The sequence below is a fragment of the Elaeis guineensis genome, chromosome 4 (genome assembly GCF_000442705.2).
Source record: "Elaeis guineensis isolate ETL-2024a chromosome 4, EG11, whole genome shotgun sequence".
Classification (NCBI taxonomy): domain Eukaryota; kingdom Viridiplantae; phylum Streptophyta; class Magnoliopsida; order Arecales; family Arecaceae; genus Elaeis; species Elaeis guineensis.
In genome coordinates, this window is record NC_025996.2 from 41,002,839 (window position 1) to 41,026,522 (window position 23,684).

The following is a 23,684-nucleotide window of genomic DNA, read 5'->3' on the forward strand; positions in this document are numbered from 1 at the left end:
AAATTTTCTTTAACATCAAATTATTGTGCTTTCAAATGTATATTTATAATGACAATGCAAGTCATTGCTTTCAGTTATGATTTTATAAAAGTTATTGTTATAATGAAATCACCACAGTTTCATAGAATATATGAAAAATGTATTTTGATGACTGCTACTGTATTTTTGAGTCCCATAACCACTCATATCGTGAAAAGCGGACACTAGCCAACAAGAGGTAGGTTATTGGCCTTTGCGATCTCAGTGGAGACATGATGAACCATGACCCCAATCAACAAGGTGTTGTGTTGCTGTTTGGTACCAACGAATTGTTGTCCCCAAGGCCCATGATCGAGGATGTTCGAGTGCTACCTAGCAAGGCCTTCAATTCCTAGTGAGTGGAAGGAATGAGCTATATTGTTACGGTGTGCCGCTTTACTCATCATACAATGTAGTAATAGGTTGACAGCTTAATAATTTGTAAGTTCACCTATCAATGTTCACTATATATTGTGGTATTCTAATATTTCAAAATAAGATTCGCAACTTACATTGATTATTGATGATGGGTAAGTGTCTATAGATTACTACACATTGTTTAGTTGTAATTATAAAAGATTTTGAAAGAAATTGTCACAATTGTTTTTACAATATCATTTTCCACCAATACCATGGGTTGTTTCATTCCTTGTATATTGTATATTACTGCTTATTGGGCAGCGAAGCAGACTATTTCTACCAGTACAGATGGCAAATCAAGAGGACTCATGGCATTTATGTTAGCTAGGGAGCTTTTGTCAAAGTTGCTTCTCTTTAGATAGAAAATATAGATTGCTCCATGGAATTGTATATTTTTGTTAAGGATTTCATTATCACTTGAACTATGGAGGAAAACTCTTCTTTAGCTAGAACAATTATGATGTTAATTATCTTTGTTTAGAAGGCAGTATGGTATTGATATAATTTTTTATGTTTAGAATTTCATAAATCACTGATTTGTGGGTATAATTATTAGAACTTGTTTATCATGTGGTTATAGCAAATTATTCTACTTTGATAAATATGAATTATAATCTTGCCCATGCTATGACAAATTTTGAACAGTCATGCACCTAAAACATAGTACTTGGATTGGGTCATGACCAAGGTTTGTCGAACTAGTACTGGGGCTCGTACAGGCCGGTGACTAGTCATACTATCATACCATACCCTACCATGCTGGAGCTTACCAAAATAGGGAGGGGGGGAGAGAGAGAGGGGAGGGTGAAGGAGAGGAGGGAGACAAAGGAGAGGAAGGGAGAGGGAGAGAGATGGGGACTCACCTGGTGGGGCATCATTGTCGTCATTGGACATGGATAAAGATGCCGTTGAATGCATCTGAATCCAAAGGATGGCTGAGAGAGAGAGAGAGGTTAGAGAAGGCTTCAAGCTCCAGATTCGACAATGAGGGCTTCGAGTGAACCTTGACACACAGAAAGAGAGAAAGAGGCCGAGGGAAGAGGCAAGAGGGGAAAGAAAGGACAGGCAAGATTCAAAGCATTGGAAAAGCCAGAGGGGGGAGACAAGGCCTATAGCAATTCGAGCCCCTAAACCATGTCAATAACTAACCGATTCAATTCGATACACCCTGAACCAGTTGGTTCGACATGGTTTGTCAAACCCTGGCCATGACAATATGTATATATTATGCATTGCATTGAGGCTGAAAATGGGTCGGATTGACCGACGACCCGACCCGACCCACCTATTTAGACCTAACCAACCCCATTTTGAAGACCCATGGGGCTGGGTTGGGTTCAAATATTAGACCCATCCACATTTCAAGTTTGGTCTGAATTTCATAAACTTTGACTCAACCCAACCCAGTCCGTACACTATATGGGTCATTTTGAGGCTTCCTATTACTTAACCTCACCCACCTAACCCATCCGAAATGACCTAAAGAAAGTATTTCCAAATCATTTCTTCTTTTCTTCGATTAAGAAAAAAGTACTCAAAGTAATCTCACTACATTAAGAAAGGGCAGCTGCTGATATTATTAACACCTCGAAACAAATTGCAATTCTAGATAAACATTAATTCGTGGGGTTTTGACCATGTTAGCAAATAATTTTGTGACGGTCAAAATTCAGCTTGATCCACAAGTAAAATCAAAATTTTCTTCATGAAATCTTGTGAGTAAACAAATGTAAGCCTAGACCTAAACTGGACTCAACCCGGGCCCGAATATTTTGGGTTGGGTCTAGGTCGTATAAGACCCCGACCCAATTTGAATGACTCACTAGTCCTAAAATATTTTCTATGGACCCAACCAGACCCAATTCGATCATCTACTACATTGGGTCGGGGTTCAAAATAAGGATCCATACATGAAATCGGGTCAGGTCGGGTCAAGCATAACCCGGTCCAACCCAAATCATTTGCAGCCCAAATATGTATGTATATTTATATGGATTTGTCTTAGAAATCTATATGTACCAACACATGTATATGTATATGTATATAAAAGAAATGAACATAACACAAAAAACACAAAGGACCTAACTTAAGACACACAAATAGATAGTTACATGCATGCATATGGGTATACGTGTGTCTGGTGCATGTATGCTTGCATATAGGCATGCAAACATATTAGTTTACATAAATAAACAAACAAAAAACACAAACAAAAATGCATTACAGCACCTAAACAATTTCAACATACACGAAGATTATTACAGAGTCATGGACCCAAACTCACAAACATCACAAGTCACAACACATGGATGCGAATAGCACATTCTAAGCCACCCATAATCACGTACATCCAACACAAATAGTCATCAAGACATGCCTTTTTTGTGGATCAAAACCTCAATAAGGCAAATGCAAGGCATGCCTTTTTAGCTCCTTAACAAAGTTGCCTCACCTTGATGCAGGCAAGGCACTGAGGTTACACTTAGGGCACCATGTGCCTAGGTGCAACTTTAACAACATCAAGAAAATGTGATTTTATATGAATTATTTAAACTATCTCATGCACCTACAAAGGATATTGTGATTTTATATGAAATTATGAACTACGAACACTTCCCGTAGTTACAACCAAGATTTTAAATCCTATGGGATGGGGGCGTCCCAGTTTTCGCCCGGAATGGGATGCCCCCCGTCCCGCCCAGTCTCGGTGGCCATCCCGATCAGACGTCTCGGTACATATTTGGGATACTCTTTTATATATATAAATATTTTTTTTTGAATTTATCTTGAAGTTTTACTAATCTATTTGTAAATGTGATTTTTTTTTATTTATACTAGAGTGCAACAGACGTGAAGACCAAATTTACGGAGTCTGAATTCAGATTTCTGTTGCATGCACTTGGTGCAATTGGACCACATCAAATCCTATGGTCCATAACACGCCACGCTAGCCATTCTATCTCACCAATTCCCGATTGTGTGCTATCCACCGTAGCCCTCCTATCAGGCCAATTCATGATTGCATGCTATCCACCATGCATCCACTAGCCCTTCTGGCTCGCGGATTCCCGATCGCGTGCTATCCACCGTGCATATGCTTCGAGATTTGCCCTGGTTCACATGGCCTGGGTTTGATGCTACGCTCGATCGGGAAGACCCTTTCATTTCAGAGCCCGAAGACCCCGAGGCTCGAGCTCCTTTTCCTCTCTGTTCGGTGCTCTCTCCTCCCTCCCTCTTCGTCCATTGGCTTGGTTACTCGTCGAAATCCGATGGCCTCCTTCCTCTCTACTCTCTTCTCTCCAGTTGTCCTTCCTCGCGACGTACCTAGCTCTCGAAAAACGAAAATCGAAAGGAGAAGACCATTCTCCCTCTGATGATGATGCCGATGCAAACGACGATGCCGATGCAAATGACGATGCCGACGCACCATCGAAAAAAGAGGTCAGTGTTCTTTTTCCTTCATTCTTCTCCTGTCTCGACGGCCCATTCGCAGTCGGCAATGAGAAAACAACTAGGGCACAATTGAGACGGTCGTACCGATGCCTAATCCGATCGAGATGACGGGACGGCCGGAACAAAGATCGAAAATTGATTTCGGGGTCCCGCACCTGTCCTTGGTGTCGGAATCCCAAAGGAACAGTATGGGATGACCGTGAGGACCCCCGTCCCGACGAGACTTAAATCCTTGGTTACGGCTTCTGATAATTTTACAGTGCCACATTTCTTATAAGAATTTTGATTTTGGCATTTCATATAAGAATCTTGATTTTGGCATTTCATAATAAAATGTTTTCAGGGAACTTATGCTAGAGCTATCAAGTAAAAATTTTATAAAATGTTGCATCTTAATAGCCATTTGCTTTTAGCGGACACTTTAAATAAGTTACTAAGCTGTTTAGCGCACTTCATCCATCATGTCACCTTTGTCTAAAGGTTGTTGATAGATATAATTGAGTCTTTGAAAGAGAGAGGACTAAGCATTTTTGATGTTGCTTTTGGATCTAGAAACATTTAGGTGACATCAGCAATATAGCATTCCTCATATTGTTACCAAATCTTAACACTATGTCCAATGTTCTACGCCTGGAATTTAATTAAGAGCTTTTGGTTTATCATACACTTTCAATTATGATTTTGATCAAATGGTATCATTTTACAATGGCCCAAAATAACGTTACTTTTAACAATTGGAATGGTCAAAACTCGGTATTTTAGCAAGTTCAAGTTTTTGGTCCGGCCATTATAGCTCTCAAACCATACAAACTCACAGTTTGATAATTAAAAATTATCAAAGCAACATAATAGACTTCAAAATTTAAGTGAGTTATGATTGTAAAAGGATGTACATAGTATAAAAGGGCTATTTATAAAGAAAAAATATATTTTGATCAATGGAAATACCTCAAAATCAACAATAGTAGATTCATGACTACCAATGCCACTGGACCATAATTGAGCAACAGCCAATTCCATGGTTAGACCACCTTGAACAGGAAAAGTGAAACTTTTAAGTGAAGGAGATGAAAATGTCACGACTGCCTCCCACTTAATAGGTCGCTTCAACGGACAGATCTGTAAACCACAACATTAAAGCTTTCATCTTAAATTACCAAGAAAAGCTTGCACGTTAAAATAGCCATAATGTTCTTCGAAAGTATTGTACCTGAACAGTATCAATGAAAAACTTCCGAGCAGTATCAAACCCTGAAGTTCGCATTGTTGCCTCCACCCATGTAGCACCAAGTGGCACATCGATAAATCTCTTTTCAATATGACCTGTTGATTAAACAGAACAAGCAAAATATAGAGCTATACACATAAATATAAAAAATACAACCAACGTAATAAGTATTAATATGGCAAAGCTTTATACTTTATAGCATGAACAAAGCAGAAAGAATGATGGTATAAGATTTGACATATGGTAGCATGAAGGAAGACCAGATTCAGGACCAGGAGTGGGACTAGGTGCAATAGAGAGTTCATCTATAAAAATTGCCTCCAAATTGCTTCAAGAAGAACCACACAGGGCTAGATGCCTAGGATCAAAAATTGAAATATCCTTATGAAAAACTGGGAATAGAAAAAACCATGACATTATTACCTTAAAGAAAGGCACATATGTGATTCATATTACATCCTTTGATCTCAGTACAAATTTTCAAGTAAAATAGATAACTTTTTTGGGTGAGTCAAGTAAAATATACAATTATGTAATGAAAAAGGACTATAAAAGAGCTGTTATTAACTTGAAAGAGGTGAACTTACATGGCAAAACATTAATATAACTTTAGGTGCATGAGGTTATCCGCAACCATGGTGAATAGGATGCAATAGTCATCATATCCACAAAAGGGAAAGGAAGAAAAAGAAAAAAATAATAAGTTACACTAAGAACTGCCTAGGTTAGAAAATAGTCATAATTGTAAGATAAGCATGTGCTTAATCCAAAAGAATTTTGCAAAATGCACTGAAAGAAAGCATTGTTTTTGTTGTCACTATGAACATGACTTCAAACACACGATGAACCTGATCCTCTGGTAGGCAGGCTCGCATCATCAGTTTCAATGAAAATGGCAAAATTTTTTGTAGCTTTCAAAAAGATGTCCTAACAATTTCTTTGAAAACAATCACTCAGCAAATCCTAACAAAATCCTGTTCAAGACATCATCTTATTATAGTCCTCTCCATGTAATATTTTTCTCAAATTCATAACACACCTCATTTGCCACAGGTTGGCAATGGCATGAAAACAAAAGAATTTCGCTTAGCAATAAATGGCAAGCTTATGATGGCAAAACTAATAAATCAAACTCATTTTTGTTAATCCACTGATTGACTTGTGAAGTAGGCTACATCATGAGATGAAATGCAATATACGCTAAAATCAATTTGAAAAAGTTTGACATAAATGGTGTGTATTTATAGTTAATAATGCATCAGCAAGTTAAAAGGATACCTGGTTGAAAGGAAACATTTGAAAATGAAACTAGTGGAGGCTGCCTGCTGAAGCAAAAGGTTTTATAATTGTAATTGGCACTCGGAAAAGAGGACCACGCCATGGAGCTTTGCAGTCTATGCCATAGACTTCATGATAATGTAGACCATTGGCAAGACTTGTGGGATCCACAACTATGCTGCAAAAATAAACGAATATAACAGCTAATTAATACAACATTGCCATCATTGAAAACTAAAATCAACAACTATGCTGAGATGATAGAATACAAAAATGGACTAAATAGTTTGATATAGAAAAGGAGCAACTAGTCAAGACTTGTTATTAAGCCATCTCCCATCTATTTCCATATGCACCTATAGATCCCAAATCATCATCCCTTCATGGCCAAAGCTGTACAATCATCTGCTTGTGAGTGGGGTTATTAAGGCCTGATGTACATTGTTAACCCCTACCTTGACAGCTTAAGCTTTTAGATTCTAGTAGTTAGTTAACAAAAAAAAGCATTCAAAAAAAGTACCAAGGTTTGCCGTCTCGGTACCAGACCCCGTACCAATAAAATCCTATTATAGTATCAGTACGTGGTTCAGTATGGTATGGTAGTGTCGGGACAGGGTGGTAGGGTGTACCGGGCATGGTACTGGGCAGTACGAGCAGTATGGCGAACCATGGAAAGAAAGCATTCCAATCAAGATAAGTGTGGCAATTATTTGATAGTGTAATGTTGATAACTTGATATATCTTCATTGGCACTTGAAAGTAGGATTCATGATACACGCTGTGTATTAGATTCTAGACCTCCCAAAAAATAGTCAAGATTCCCTAGCAAGTATCACATTTGTGCAATTCAGAAACCAGAGCAATAGGCATATTGTGACCGACACTTGACAAGAACTAGAGCAGAAAGATACACATCTGTAAAACATTTGCAACTAGAATGCTAAGATATTCTACTTTGTTCAATTATTTTTAAAACATAACAAATTTTGAATGCTGTATGGTAGTACATAAACACACTTTTAAATAAATAACAAGGTTTAATCTAATGCATATAAATCCAGTAATACAAAACATTATAAACATCTATCCTACTTCCTGTTCAACATGTGCAATACATAGTCTGAACTCTGAACTGACATAGATTTAACATTACACAACTATTTTACACATTAATCACAAAAATAAGCTGCACATTCATTCTAAAAACTCATAAAGGCACATGTAATTACTTTTACATATTCACAGCATATAGACAGGGTTGGACACATATTTCTAGTACTTTGGGAAACTTAGATGTTGATAAGGTTTGCATTCGGTATTGTACTGTACCAGCCACACCGTATGGTACCAGCCGTACCATACATCCTAGAATCAAACCAATTCATAGTCTCATATCATATTGACACTCGATGAGCCTCACTGTCTCGTACAGTAATGCATACCAACATTGTAATAGAATAGTAGTGGTATGAGGTCTAGTACCAAGATGGCGAACCTTGGTTGATAGCATCGTGAAAAGTTTACATGCTGTGAGTTATGTTGATTTCTAACTCCTATTCCAACATATAATAATAACTTTTTATTATTATCGACTCCGACAATGTAACAACCCAAAATTGTAACATGATGTTGTCTATTGATAATAGTTAAGCAAGATAAATGAATAAATGATAACTTTTACCAACTAGCCTATTTAGAAGTGAAATGATTGATATAATTTACCTTAGGAGGATATAGTAAATGTTGAGGACTAAAAGAGAACTGCTAATGAGATCTTTAAAATAAGTTTGAAGAATTAAGGACTCAATTGTAAATATTCCATGATTTGAGTCAAGATTTTAAATCCCATGGAATCTGCTATCCTAATTTTCCCATAGAATACGACATGCCGCCCCCCGCCGCACCCCAATACTTAGGACAAGGGATGTCTCAAGATGAGCTGACTAGGATGCTGGGACAATGCCAAGACGGTCCTGTCCTGACGCATGGGATGGTACCACATCCTAGTGTCGCATGGGACATCCCGTCGGACTTGAATTCTTGATTTGAGCAACCTCATACTTTTAATAGCTACCACCTCGTGCTTTCTCAAATAAGCTGCTACCACCTACTTAATGCCACCTCATGTTTGCAAAACTCATGGTTATCCACTAAACACACATCTCCTACTTGATGCAAACTCGTGCTAAGAATTGGATTGACACCTCATGCTTGTCCTTAATAAAAATAGCCACCTCAAGCTTGGAAGGCAGCCACCATGCTAAACCTTAGCTTTACACCGAGCTACTATTTTAGGTTAGTTGACAGCTTATGCTGAGAAGTAAGAAACATTTATAAAAAGGAGGTGCTGCCCTATTTCTGCAGTTTTGCAACTTTAGAGAACCACGGCCACCTTACAAAGCATCTAGTGAAGTGAAGATAGAAAGTGAGGAATAGGGACAAGCATGGTTCGCCGTACCGGGCCGACGGCCCGGTACGAGGCGTACCGAGCCGGACTGGCCCCTTATCGGTCCGGTTCGGACCTGTTTTTCGGAAAAAGACCCCGAACCGCACCGAATCGGGCGGTTCGTGCCCATACCGCCCGGAATCGGGTGGTACGGCTCGGTTCTGGACCGGTTCGGGTGAACCGAACCATACCGCCCATGGAAAAGAGGGGGGAGGGGGAAGGTGGCTCAGTTTGATGAGAATCTTATGTTATTTTCTTAGTATCTGAAATAAAATGAAACCTCAAGCACATCTCTCTCTCTCTATCATATCTATTATACCATCTGTCTTGTAGTATCTGATATGATGTATTATATCATATTGATATGTTATTTCATATTATACCAATATTTGGTATGTTGTTGTGTACCAAATTGAAATATATATCGGTATTATAATAGAATGGTGTCAGTATAAGATCCGGTACCGAGATTGTAAAGTTTGTACCATGTATTAGTTCATCGGAATCCAACTCGTAAGATGAATTTGATTTGGTTTTTCATCACCAAACAGATGGAAATGCCTAGGGAAGCATTCTGAGAACTTGAGAGAACCTGAAAGAAAATTTTGAACCTCTGATAGCTAGTAATGGAGGTTCCCCGTCCCAACAATTACTAAGCATTTACCATTACCCTTCTCCCTGTTTGGTACCATGACTCCTTGCTCATTTAACCCTGTGCATTCGTACCGTTTTAACTTTTAAGTATTCGTTTCCAAACAATTAATCGCAGTTGTAACAGATAGTTTAGAGGTCTCAACAAGATTTTAAAATAAAAATCTCAGTATTATAATCACATAACACTCAGCATTTATGATTAAAAAAGAAGCATAGGCGATATCTAATATTCCAATTAGTAACTCAAAATGGCATCATAAAATTGAATAATATCTGGTTGTATCAATATCATAAATCTTGTGATGCTAGTAGTGGTATATATGTCTCAGAGTTAATGAAGAAATTCTTATGGTGGAATCATAAAATTGAATAACTTCTGGTTGCATAATGTTGTGATGCTGGAAGCTTAAACTATTATATGCGATATCATATAGGATCACAATTGGAGCAAGGCTTTTCATAAATAAGTCAAATAGGAGAGAGTTCAGGTATTTTACCACCCTAATTTTAATCAAGTTAAATGGTTGAGGCTTTATGATGTGTTCTGAATCTTTCAAACCCACTTCCTTCTGCATGAAATTGATTCGATTGCAACTATGGCTATTAAGAGTCTTTGTACCGCAATCTAACTCCAAATTGAACCCAAATATGTCAATAATATGCAATATAATGCCATATTGAAGTTGTATTTATCAATTATTAACTTCAAAAATCCAAAAAAAAAATTGAAAATCGAAAAAATATTGTGTACCGGTACCGGACCGGTACGCCCAGGCATACCATGTGTCGGTACGGTACGGTACCGGTACCATACCATACCGGTCCGGGACCGGCACGCCGTCCGATATCGGTACAGTGAATCTGGCTCAAGTAAGAAGAAATGAGAGTGTGTTGTGAATCTTTATAAATCATCTAGAGTGGGTACGTATCCTTATATAATCAACATCCTTTTTTTATAAATGATTGCATTGAATTTATGGTGATTCGGAAGTTTCTATTCCCATTCTCTAGCTAGTGTTGAGGCAGCATATTAATTTTAATTTCACCATTGTGCTTGGTTACATGAATGTTTTTATAGGTTATACAACTTTGTTATATGTATATGACCAAAGTTTTCATAATTTTCTGATTCTTTCTCTCTGATGGTTTAGTGCAAGTGAATTCTGAAAATTATGTGCATTTTAATGACTATTTGACATCCAAATTTATCAGTGTTCAGTAATCATGATTAAAATTTATGTCCACATATCAAAGAGATTTCTTTTGACTTAAGTCATTGGACATGTTAATTAACAATTACATTTCCTAAAAGCGAAAAATTTCATTTGTAATGAATTGAAATGAAAACTTCTGAGCAGTCATATTGTGATAAGTGACCTTGGACGGCACCAGGTAAGTTGTTGGCCTTCATGCTTGGAGTGGAGATACGATGCAGTGATCTTAGTTAGGAAAGGATAAGTTGTTGGCCTTCATGTTCTTAGCAGAGACATCATGCAGTGAGTTGAACAACAGGTACAATAGCTGGTTCCAGTAAACACTTGGGCAATGGCTCTACTGATCAATTAACTCCAGATCAGCAGATATGACTGTTCCAATGAACCCCTGATCAGCAGGTATGATAGTTCGTTTCACGAACCCATGACCAGCAGGTATAAAAATAGCTGGTTAATAACTAGTTTGTATTTAGATGAGCAGGATAATATGTTTCAAAAGTTTCGGTGTATTCAAGTGTTTTTTAACTGTATCTTGGTGTAATTCAAGTATTTCCTTAAAAGTGTATTTCAGTGTTTCCCTAAACAAGTGTTTTCAATAATTTGCATGAAAAAGCATGCATCCTGATGATACCAATTGTTTTAAAAAGCATTCCAGTGCTTCAAAAATGAAGTTACATTCATAAGTTTACTTACTGATATGTATTATAAGATATTATTTAGTAACTATTTACCTTTATTGTTCCAATCGTTCTATTTTTCTCAAAATATACCGTTTGCTGTGTCCGGACACTTGCTAAGCTGTGTAGCTCATCATTTCATTATGATATTTCAGAGCAAAAGGCTAACCGGCATTAGGCTACGAGCACGCTTGGTGCTGTTGGTGTACATAGTGATGCAACTGCCACGGAAGGAAGAGTCGCAACCTTTTTTGTATCTTAAGGCTTGCAGCTATATAAGTGACTGTATTCGTAAAGGAGAAGGTTTGCAATGTACCTATGCTGAGGGTTGTAATATTTGCCTCTAAAATGAACTATTCTGTGCATTATAAGACAATGGAATGAACTAAATCCTGATTTGGTTCCAAGATTATGTCTAAAAATAAATTGGACAAAATTTTAGTCTGCTCTGTATAATAAATGGCCATTTATTTCATATTACATGCCTCAATGCTTAAATTGGTATGCGCTTCTGCAAAACAATAATCAAATCAAATCCCACCATTGATTGATTGAGATTGTAGTCAAACTTGAGACATGGCAGAGCCAAGTTCCAGGTTGTTACAAATAGACTCTTGAATCCTTACAGATAAAGAAAGATTGATCATGAAGAGTTCTTGATGACCTAGACTTGAAATATAGGTTGTTCATGATGGTCAGGTACAAAATTTAGAGAGTATGGTACAATCTATAAAGCTACTCATTATCTTGTATGAATCTGTATCAAAGAGATGAACATCAATGAAGACCGATATACACAAAGATAGATGAGCACACATGGAACAAAGGTGAGCACTCTTTCATGGACATGAATGTAATCATGCATAAGGAAAAGTTAATGTTTGTTGCCACCAAGATTTGAAATCCCATGGGATGGGGCTATCCAGGTTTTTTCATGGAACGGGATGTGCCGCCATCCCGTCCCGTCCCATCACTTGGCACAGGAGATGTCCTAAGATATCCTGGGACATTAGGATGCTGGCAGGACAGCACTGTCCCGACACATGGGAGGCGCCCCATCCCGATGTCCTGCGAGACGTCGTGACAGGACCTAAAATCTTGGTTGCCACCACCAATCACCTTCTATTTATATGAATTATATGCAATTATGTCATAAAAGAACCAAATAAAACAAAGCATACTAACTTGAAACTTCGTCCGTTATGTGTCAGCAAGAGATATTCGGGAGCTCGAACAACAATTTTCTCACTTGAATGCAATTGTATACACTCCTCAAATGGAACCAATTGCTCCAAATTATTAGCATCATCATGGAACTTTGGGTTAACTTGAACAGTCCACTATAAGAAACAAGAAGTTATGATTTTTTCCGAACATAGAAACAATAGAAATACAAGATGAAAAGTACATGTTACAAGTAGCAGCCTAGCCTCAAATGCTTAAAATAGTGTTTCAGCTGGAGTTCATGAATTTATTGATTCTTTATAATACCATATTGTCTCAAGTAAAAAGGATCCAAGGGGCAGGTCACTAATTGTTGCCAATGTTCTAAGAGCTATTATTACCAAATTAAGCCTATCAGATACCCAGCCCCATTTCTTTGGTATTATAAGAAATGAGGAGGAGGATAGAGAAAGTAATGTAGAGACATCTGTAAACAAGCAACATAAACATGTTTCAACAGCTTGATATATCATTGACAAGAATACTCACAACTTTTAATTTATACTATGAACTATGATGCACTAACATATTAAGTTCCTCGAGAAAGCAAAGATACAGACCTTGAAGAGCATACATATAAAAGCCAATTTAACTCAAAGTATGGAATTCATAGAAAAAAATAATTTAACAGCCTCTATTTATCTTTCCAGGTAAGAACTTGGATAAAGCCAAAGGTTTGGCAGAATTGTGGAACAGAAGTGAAATGTTCTATAATGAGACACATGGAAGTTCCTCTTACTCATATTCTGAAAGATGAAGATAGGTAACAAAAAAGATTGATGAAAGATTGACTAGAAGGAAAAGAACTTTGATTTCTTTGAAAGGAAAGATGTTCTTTTACATTCTGATTGTCCAGCAATCTAGATATACCTAGCCAGGTCTTTCTTGAGAAATTTCTTTTGAAAAGGTGACTACATAATAGTGCCAGCTACTTAGATACGGTTAAGCATTTAGGCGCGGCCAATATGATGGGCACCTTGTTTGGTTATGGATATAAACCAAAATGTAATGCCAGAGTGGTTTCAGAAACTTCTAAATATCATTTTTAGTCGTCATAATCTTGCAATTATCTCTAACATAGGCATCTAAGCTATCAGATGGTGAACAAGTACCAAGGTTTGCAGAGATGACTCGTATCTCACAACTAACACAATTTAACTGTGATTTCTTTAAGTATCAAGAATCGAGTAATGACTTTTATATAGACTGGCAATTTGGTTAATGACTTCCCTCTCCTCTCTGCCCGGTTCCCTGAGCTTGCTAGAGTCGCATGTGATGGCAGGTATCTGTCTAAAAGATACCAGACTAACTGGGAGAGGCTTCTTATTGTTTCTCTAAAGTAAGAAGAGACTAAACCTGTACTCAGATTGAAGACATAGTAAACCTAAGAGCAACTTTCATTAAGATGACTCACTTGGCAAAACTTCATGGAGATGGACTAATGTCATTTTCTTTTCTTTAGCTTAAAACTTATTGATGGTGGAGTTTGTTGCTTCTCTGTTTTACCATAAGCTAGAATTAATGTCTCTTCTTGCATCAAAGCTTTCTTCTAGCAGCCATTTCACCAGTTCTTCAAAAGAAACTTGCTAATAAAGGTACTAGCAAGAAGATTGCTTATTCCTATTTGCCTGGAGTAACTAGAAAATGTTTAACAGCTTATACTAATTATGGACTTATTTGAAACCACTTTCTTTTGGCCATGAGAAAGATCCAAATTTGAATGATCCAAGTCCAAGTGATGAGGATTGAGAGTTATAAAAAACTTATGGACTTTGAGTGGAGTTCACCATCGTGTCATACAAAATCTAAATCAAGAAAAGGTTAGCAAAGTCATGTCTCAGAGCATCCTCATAAGTCATATCTCCAACGACAGAATAGTTGTTAAGATGCACCCAGTACCAATTCCCTCATGAAGTGAGACATCTCATGTTCCCAACCATCCTAGTTGATAATGGTGAGGATAGAACAATTCACTAGCCGGGTCACCCAAAATTAACCGGGGCGGTTAGGTCTATGCTCGTAATAAAAGAGAGCTTGAGGACTCCTGTATGTCTCCCGGCCCTCTTTTGTCTCATTTGGTTTAGGCATGGGAGAGAGGATAAAAGAAATGAAAGGAAGGAGAGAACGGGATAATAGAGAGAGGATGGAATAAAAAGAGAGGAGGTCACAGATCCGGCCTCCTTTCCAATAGAACATCACACATCCAATAAGGTCATCCACTATCCCTTTTTTATTTTACTATTTACATGCACAAAATTATTAGCATTAAGGCATATCATGCCCAAACTATCTCATTTAGCATCAAATTAAATAGGTTGCAAGGAGGCGATCAACATACAACCTTGTCTTTTATTTATTGAATACATATCTATTCTCAAAAAAATATATTACCATTGAAATCATGGTTCATTGTACTGCCCCATACCGCTCGATATGGGACATACCATACTGTACCGATAGCCATATTAACACTACCATACCATACTAAACCACATACCAACACTATAATAAGATTTTACCAATACAAGGTCCAGTATCGAAACGACGAACCTTAATTAAAATAAATTAATTATTAAAAATAATACCAAAATAATTTACTGAAGGAAAAACTATTAATGCCCACATGATACTAAGCTGTAGCTGGATCTGGATTAATTTCAGGCAAGTTCAAGAGTACACGAACTTATGCCTAAAATTGACATACAAAGCCTTTATTCATATTAGAAAACAAAATCCCCAAAGAAAACATAATTTTTAGAATTTCTGTAATATTTCATTTAATTTTTAAAAAAATTATTTTAATATAAAAACTAGATTACATAGTAAAAATGCTGAATAAGCATAGAGAATTCAAAACTAATTGTCGGTTGTTAGCAAGAATGTCGATAATTATCCAAAATAATCATATTAATTGTAAGTATTAATTAAGAATTGGTTAGAAGTGGAAAAATTAAAATAAGATTAAGATTTACGAAATATAACACAACTTTATGTAATTTAAAGGCATCAGTGAAGTGCATGTGGCAGATATGTGCTTTACTCTTACCTATTTAGTTTTTTTCCCAAAAAAACCCTATCAAATTTAAAAATACAAGATAAACCAATTTAGATACAACTTATCATAGACTAACCAGCTGACTATTTGTTGATATTGCAGGGAACACAGATCTTGTGTCCGGATGGAGCCCAGCAAGAAGCAAAAAGAACCCATCATCAGATGGTATCATGGAAAGATGGGGGCGGTGACATGTAACCATCATGGGATGGAGAACAAAGGAAGTGGATTGCCTGAATGAAGCAGCACCTCGTGGGTGGCCATTGGGAGGTCCAGAAGTGCAAGAGGATGCCTAGAGAGGTTTGACAAATGATGAGGGACCACCTGCTAATTTTGGAGGAGGCAAAACAGACTGCACAGAACAAACTGCCAGATCTCAAAAGGCTAAGAAAGATTATTGTCAGCTAAGAGATGTGTTTGCAAGATCGTCGATTCTAATGATGACGAGTCTAATTTAGATGAAATGGAAGAAGCAACTAAAGATTCGAGAGGCTTTTCTAGCCAATCTATATGCAGCATGTCAAGTTACAAAGAAGCCAACAGTCAAGGCCAGTCCTATCAAATCCACGATCTGCGTCTTTGAGAAGAAGTCTAAGAAGGGATATCCTACCATATGCGAGTTGCACTCTGTTGCATACCATATCCAAAAGCCAAGCAGCCCAAAATAAATGATCATGCAAAGAAGGACTAGAAAGATATAGGACCACAACCAACAAATATTTCCACTTTGTTCACATCCCGGAACTAGCAGTGGTGGACACTTGTTTTTGCTCCATGATCACTGATGTGCAAGAGGCTGATACAACCATTGAGCCTTCTGCACCTTCCTAGATATGCCAGCCCATATTTGGATGGAAACGTAAAGGATATCAATGCTCAGATTAATTCATTCAAGGGCTTACAATATGTATATGGGGATAAACTAATGTGATGGCTGGTTTGGGCTAACCAGGAGAAGCACCATCAATTTCCTGGTCTATTGTGATAGAGGCGCTTTCCTCTTAAAGTAAACCACACTTCTAATAGGTTCATGACTCCAATAGATTATAGATCTTATAAGGGATTGCATTGAGGAGATCAGTGAGAAGATATTTTCCAAGTTATTAAAAACAATGGCCTATAGTATAAGAAGGCAACACACTTGATGTTGGAGCCATATTTGCACTAGACTCCTTGTGCAGAATACTGCAAAGACCTCATGCTGAAGGATGACTTGCGCCAAGCGAAGTCAATCATGGAGAGTGGGCAAGCAGTATCTAAATATGTCTACAATCATAGCTGGGGGTGCTAGCTTTGATGAGGTCATATATGGGGAGCCGCTTAGTCCTGATGGGGCCTGGTTTGCTACTAATTATTAGCCTTGAATAGCCTCCTTGAGAAGATAGTCTCAAGCCAATGTTTACTTCAAATGAGTGGATGCATTCCAATTAAAACGGGTAGCAAGAGCAAAATAGAATTGAGACGGTCATCTTGAGCTCACACTTATATGATAGATACACTAAGGTGGTCGAGGCAATGGAAACTTTATACATGGTGCTAAGAGCAATTGATAGGGAAATGCACCTTTAAATGGGCAAATTTGTATGCCAAGACGTGTGTGACCTAAGAGAAGATCATATATGCCATACACCAAAAAAAGCTACTATACTTGCAGATTATTACAAGCAGATAAGGCGCTCAAATGGGCAGGGACTTTTACCTGGCAGGTAAAGCCTACTTGAATCTTAAGTTCTTCTTAACCTTCACTTCTATTAAGTTGAATAATAGCAGCTGCTATCTATAAATTTCATTCTTATGTTCTCTCTGTAGTCTGTAGCACACTGAACCCTAAGTACACCAAATTGCCCTGGTGAGCAGCTACTTCAATCTATAAGAAGGGCTATGCATAGGCTAGAAGCTAGGACAAATGCACAAGCTACATGGTAATAGTGTGCTCATGCATTATGTTAAGACTAGAGCATCATTAATGTTAATTCTAGAAATCAATATCTAGGATGTTGCCAGTTATCATGTCAAACAAGTTTTATCATTCACGTTTCCACATCTAGTTGAGGACTGAAGCTCTTATATAAAAACATATTTGATTGCAGGGGACAGGCTATCCCGCTTAAGGAAGAAAAAAAAGAAACCCATTAGGGCACTCTCTTGTCCCCCATTGTTCAAACATAGGAGAGAAGAAAATTGAGAAATAGAGGAAGGAGCGGATTGGAAAAAACACAGAAAAGAGAGGAAGAATTTAAACCCCATTGTCGACTCAAAGACCTCATGAAGAACCTTCAAACAAGTAAATTTCATTAAGAGCAGCAAAGTTAAAATGAAGAAAAAATTTTAAAAAAAAAGTGGCAAAATGGCATCTAGGACTGGGATGTTGGCCTCTCCCACATATCAGCATAGGAGCAACCCAATCTCCCAGTACCATACCGACCCAAGACCAAACTTGAAGCATTTATTTTTCAGATGCCCAAAGGCGAATTAATTTAGGAGATCAAGAAGTATGAGGTGTTAGGAGCAATGGATGTTCCCTTGCAAGAGAGATTTATGGTTATTTTTGAGCATATCACCAATGAGTCCCACGAAAGAAGACAAAGTATGCCAGGTTATGGTTTATGGGACAGTGGAATGATAGATCAACATTCTAGGCCAAAAGGAATGAAATGAGAAAACTAGCTACAAACTGTTGTTTCAAGCAAAGGAACAATCTAAATTAATTCAAAAAGAAGGGTCTTCCGATACAGATTGCATTCTAAACAAGTGGATCTGAAGCGACCCGAGTCATCTAGCTTTAAGAATTAAGATGGATTCAGAATCTCAGATAGATCTAAAAGTGAAAAAGTTGAGTAACAGAGACGACATAAGAAGGCCACTTTTGACAAAGTAATAGGGAAGTATCCATGTTGTCAAGTTACTTGTAATCAGAGATGAATTAAGGTGGGCTAAAGAAAATAGTTTTGAGGTTTGGCACCCATTCCCAGTGATATAATTTCAAGGGTATGCAATATGGCTTGCCGATTTGAAGTTCATATTATAGGATGTTCGCAGATTATTGGCAAGTATCCAAGATCATTACATCTCTTATGTGCCTCATGAAACTAATTCAGCTGTCAACTGGTTGGCCAGGCTGGACAAACATAGGAAGCAACCAATGGTATGGCTAGGGCAATTTCTTAGCGAGTTATAGAGTTTAATTTACCAAAACCCTATTGATAGGTTTTCTCATATCTAAATTTTTTTTTTGCATCTAACTTTTTGCTGAACTAGCAACAAAAACAATATAAAACAGAGAACATTGTCTCACCTCACTGGTTTGTTGACAAGCATTAGCCCCCCTTAGATAGATCCCACGTAATGTAGGAGCTGCAATCCATATAGGATGTTATAAGAAAAACAGTAATAGATTTCTTGTTTAGATATCATAAAATGGAAATATTAAAATTACAACCGTATACAATTGTTTAATGCTAGAGAAATATGGCATAAAGGGCAAAAAAGATAGGATATCTGTTTGCCATAAACACAAAATTCTGAGTACAATCCAATCTACTAAAGTGTAAGTTTTTGACTCTCTTGTCTCAAACAATATCCACATCTAAATGTTGTCCATGTTCACAAGATAATAAATTTGCAGAACTGAATACTGAGGTTTTATTCTATGTTTTTAAAACAAAAATAAGAAAAGGTTGATTCTATTACTATCATTAAGTATGACACTAAAAACTTTTTTAAAGAAAGGGCTAGGTACGATAAATAAGCGGAGTACTCACTTGATTTCCCAGCCTGATTAATTGTAATTCTATAGCAAACAGATGGGAAATTCCTCGACTTCTGAACATATTCATGTGCCCTGTCATGCAATCAATGCAGCAGTGACTCTTAAGAATTAATGGAACTCTGGATAAATTGTACTATGTTTGAACACACAGGCCACAGTCATGTACTGGAAGAAGGAACCAAGGCAGGAATAGCTAAACCAACCTATCAACTTGCAAAAGCCCCTGGCCTGTAGTTAGTTTGTCTTCAGGTGTATCACCTATAGGGGTTGTTGTGTTCTCCAATGCCTTACGCACAGTGTATGGACTTACTGGAATTCCTTCAGCCTGTAAAGATGAGGTTAAATGCACACACCTTTTTTTTTTTCAATGCTGATCCACAAAAGCAACCAGATCTCATTGCCCAAACAACTGATACACACCTTCATAGCACTAATAAGTAGAGCAACTCCCCCACATGCAGATGGAGATGCCATAGAAGTTCCATTCATAAGCATGCGTCGCTGCAGGGTCCATGTCGGTACAGGAGCCACTGCTCCACCCGGAGCACTTATACAGACACCAAGATCCCCATCAACCGTTGGGCCTCGGCTAGACCTGTAAAATTTCAAGTATATATTCCAATGTTATTTACAGATCAGAACAAGCAAAAAACCAAAAGCAAATAACAAATAAGATAGCAAGTGCATTTGTCTGCATGTCTTTGAGAAACCATGAACAGAAAATTCCATAAAAAATTCTCTAAGTAACATTGATAGGTAATTAGATTTACTTATCTTACTTGACCTACATGCTTGGACCAACTTTTCAACATGCATTCTAAGAACATATTAAATGTGATTGATCAATATAGCAGAATAAAACCACTACTGAACTAAAAAGGGATAATTGCAGAATGAATATTTTCAGTTGTGCACTTGCATGTGATAGAAGATATCAAGTGACAATTGCAAAATAAGCCCTTCAATCCAAGGTTTGCTGTAGCAATGCATATTGCCTTGTACCAGGCACACCATACCATACCAGTACCAAACTAATACTCGGTACAAGAAGCACACACCAAGGTTCAAAAATGGACAAACTATATTTTCAATATAAATATTAAGGAAATAGATTTTGAGAAGTAAACATTTCAACATAAATTTTCTGAAGGATCAATCTAAACAGATAAATGGTGCATGTAAATAGAACAGAATCAACAAATTGACTAACTATATTTGGCAAACAAGTTGGCACAATTGAAAATATTCATTCTGTAATTTTCGTTTTTTAGTTCAGCAGTGGTGTTATTCTGCTGTATTATTCAATCAGATTTATTATGTTCTTAAAATGCATGATGGACAGTTCGTCAAAGCATGTACATCAAGTAAGAATATAATAAATTTGATTGATCAATACAGCAGAATAACACCACTACTGAACTAAAAAGCAAAAATTGCAGAATGAATATTTTTGATTGCACACTTGAATGTGACAAAAGATTTAAAGCGAAAATTGCAGAATAAGCCCTTTTATCCAAGGTTTGCCGTAGCAATGCATACTGCCCTATACCAGGCATATCATACCACACTGGTAGTGAACTAAATCCCTGGTACAAGAAACGCATACCAAGGTCCACAAATGGAACGAACTATAATTTCAATATAAATATTAAGGAAATAGGTTTTGAGAAGTATTACATTTCAATAAAAATTTTCTGAAGGATCAACCCAAACAGAAAACAGTGCATGTAAATTGAAAAGAATCAACAAATGGACAAACTATAATTTACAAACAATGATAAATATGGAAGTTGGTGCAATGTAACATGCACCTATAAATAAAATTTAATGCAGGTTGATTTTATTACATGAATATCCTCAAGAGAATATTTTGGAATATGAGTTCCAACAAATTTCAAATGTAGATACAATAAAAAGAAATGGTAAAAGTGAATATGCCCATAGAACTTAATACCAATTAATAACTATCAATATGTAAAATCTAGTAGTATACCCATGATAAATTCCAAAGTGAGATTCACAGATATAATGAACGACATTTTTCTAATGGCAACAACAAACATTGTCAACTTGAGTATATTCCATCCCCTCAGATATAATGAATAATATTTTTCTAATAGCAACAAAAAACATTGTCAAACTTGAGTTTACCATGTATATTCCATCCCCTCAGATGGAGCCTCAACCACACAATGAGCTCCGGCAGCCATGGCAGGGGAGACATAGGCACCAACACCTATTATGCTTGAAGTTGTACCACCAGGTGCACCCACAGTATTTAATGCTGGTCCACTGTTTCCAGCACTGCTAATAAAAATCAGGCGGTGCTTGTCTACAACCTGTAGATACAATTGATCGTATACGCAGTGCAGCTTTCACAAAACTTAAAAGAATAAAAAAGTTGTGAAAATCATCAACAAAGTAAAAGGTTGCATATTAGGAAAGCACTACCTCATTAACAAGGTCAACAAAACATCCATAATCAGGCAACAATGTAGGCTCGCCATAACTCATGTTGATTAGATCACATTTGTGCTGCAAGTATCACATAAATAGTTTCCACAAAAGATAAGATTTTAACAAGAACATAATAACATAGAAACAGAAAGGAACTAATTATAGTGCTTGTAAGTTGCACTCATCAAAATTGTATATCAACCCAGTTAACTTATTGCAAAAAAAAGAAAGAAATTAAGATAGATTCTCTGGAATGAATGTAACCTGAGGGGGAAAACTATATCTAATTACATGTCTTTTGATCTATGCCATAGAGGATAATGTAAAATTCAGCAGGAACTTATTATAAACTGCACATACCAGAAGATCCATTTCACAGTGAGAGTCCTTTAGTTTACTGGCAAAATGTAGCAGGAACTAGGATTACAGGAAACCCAGCAGAAAACTAAGCGAGGGCAGGACTCAAATCCAGGTCATTTATACCAATTCCCAATGATTTTACCAACTACACTAGATGACACCCTTATAGCAGAATTAATTCTGACTACATCATCACTGACGAAGTTATGTAGCTGTCACTTACACAGAAGAGCAACAATTTGCATTGAGTTGACAAATTTTCTCTCAACTAAGGAATTAAAGTCAGCAAACAACCTCTATAGATCTCTAAATTTGGCCTCAACCTTTATGGGATTTAGATCTCTAAATCAAATGTCAGAAATTAAAAAAAAAAAAAATCAGAAAGGGAAGACAAAGAAGCATAAAATGACGAAGAAAAGAAGTCACAAATAAGGATAATTAATAACCAAATCAATGTCTCATGCTTAAGAAATATTTTTTGTCCTCATAAATGGCATTATTGGCAATGAAGCTGCAGTTTGACAATGCAAGGCATTTCCATTGTTTCACTAATTACAAAGCTCATTTTCCTCATGAAGATCTTCACCAAGTCAACTATCAAAAGATATGGACTATCCAACTGCATTTCTCTTTTGCACTTGGCATTGCCACAACATTCAATATTTTGGTTCAATACATGTCAAGAATGCTGCCAAGAAAACTAGTTTACCATAGATCACCTATTAATGCAAGTGCAAGCCACTAAGCATAGGAATAGCTCTTACTATCAATACAAGTACAGTTGCATACAAAAACCTCCGTGTGGTACAAGATTTTTAGAACTGTACATGGTAGCGAACAGCAGCAAAGGGAAATTTATTTGATTACTCACTTCAAAGGAGAATTTGGTCAAGTCATTATAAGGTAAACAAGCTTCCTAACAAGGATTAAGGTACTGCAGTATTGTATTTGTACCAGTACATATTGCCAGTACCTGCCCATATGGACCCCATACCAACCTATATTGATACAGTGTCAGCCATGCCAGACAAACCACATGTCAATACAGGACCATACCGCAATATCCTACAATATCAACCCGTAATCATTACAGGCTGATGATTGTTTTTAAAACTTTGCTTTGTAATGAAAGCATTGATATCTTCTCTGTAAGAACTAATCCTTGGTCACTGAAAAATTTCACACTAATATTTGCAGTAATGTAATTGTCCTTGGCTTCCAAAATCCCACTACTAATTGACAAACCCAGCATGTGTCTTTTGGGATAAATTCACAACATATATTGAACACACTGTTTCAATTCCTAGAAGATGTCAAATCAAACTAACGTTAGATGAACTGTTGGAAGGTTCCCAATTTAAACACTCGAAAAACAATACAGCTGCTTACATGAGAAACAAGAGCCCTCCAGCTAATTCAAGATCTCAATGT

General features: G+C 37.0%; 1 protein-coding gene across 1 annotated transcript in view; it reads right to left on the reverse strand.

The window, feature by feature from the left end:
- Nucleotides 1–23,684, reverse strand: part of LOC105042882 (tripeptidyl-peptidase 2) — a 95,190-nt gene that overhangs the window by 44,497 nt on the left and 27,009 nt on the right. Inside the window, 11 exon segments of the mRNA XM_010920241.4 lie at nucleotides 4,840–5,010; nucleotides 5,102–5,214; nucleotides 6,398–6,454; nucleotides 6,457–6,575; nucleotides 12,574–12,728; nucleotides 18,963–19,021; nucleotides 19,429–19,508; nucleotides 19,640–19,761; nucleotides 19,857–20,031; nucleotides 21,588–21,775; nucleotides 21,888–21,971. Coding sequence (XP_010918543.2) covers nucleotides 4,840–5,010; nucleotides 5,102–5,214; nucleotides 6,398–6,454; nucleotides 6,457–6,575; nucleotides 12,574–12,728; nucleotides 18,963–19,021; nucleotides 19,429–19,508; nucleotides 19,640–19,761; nucleotides 19,857–20,031; nucleotides 21,588–21,775; nucleotides 21,888–21,971 — 1,323 coding nt within the window.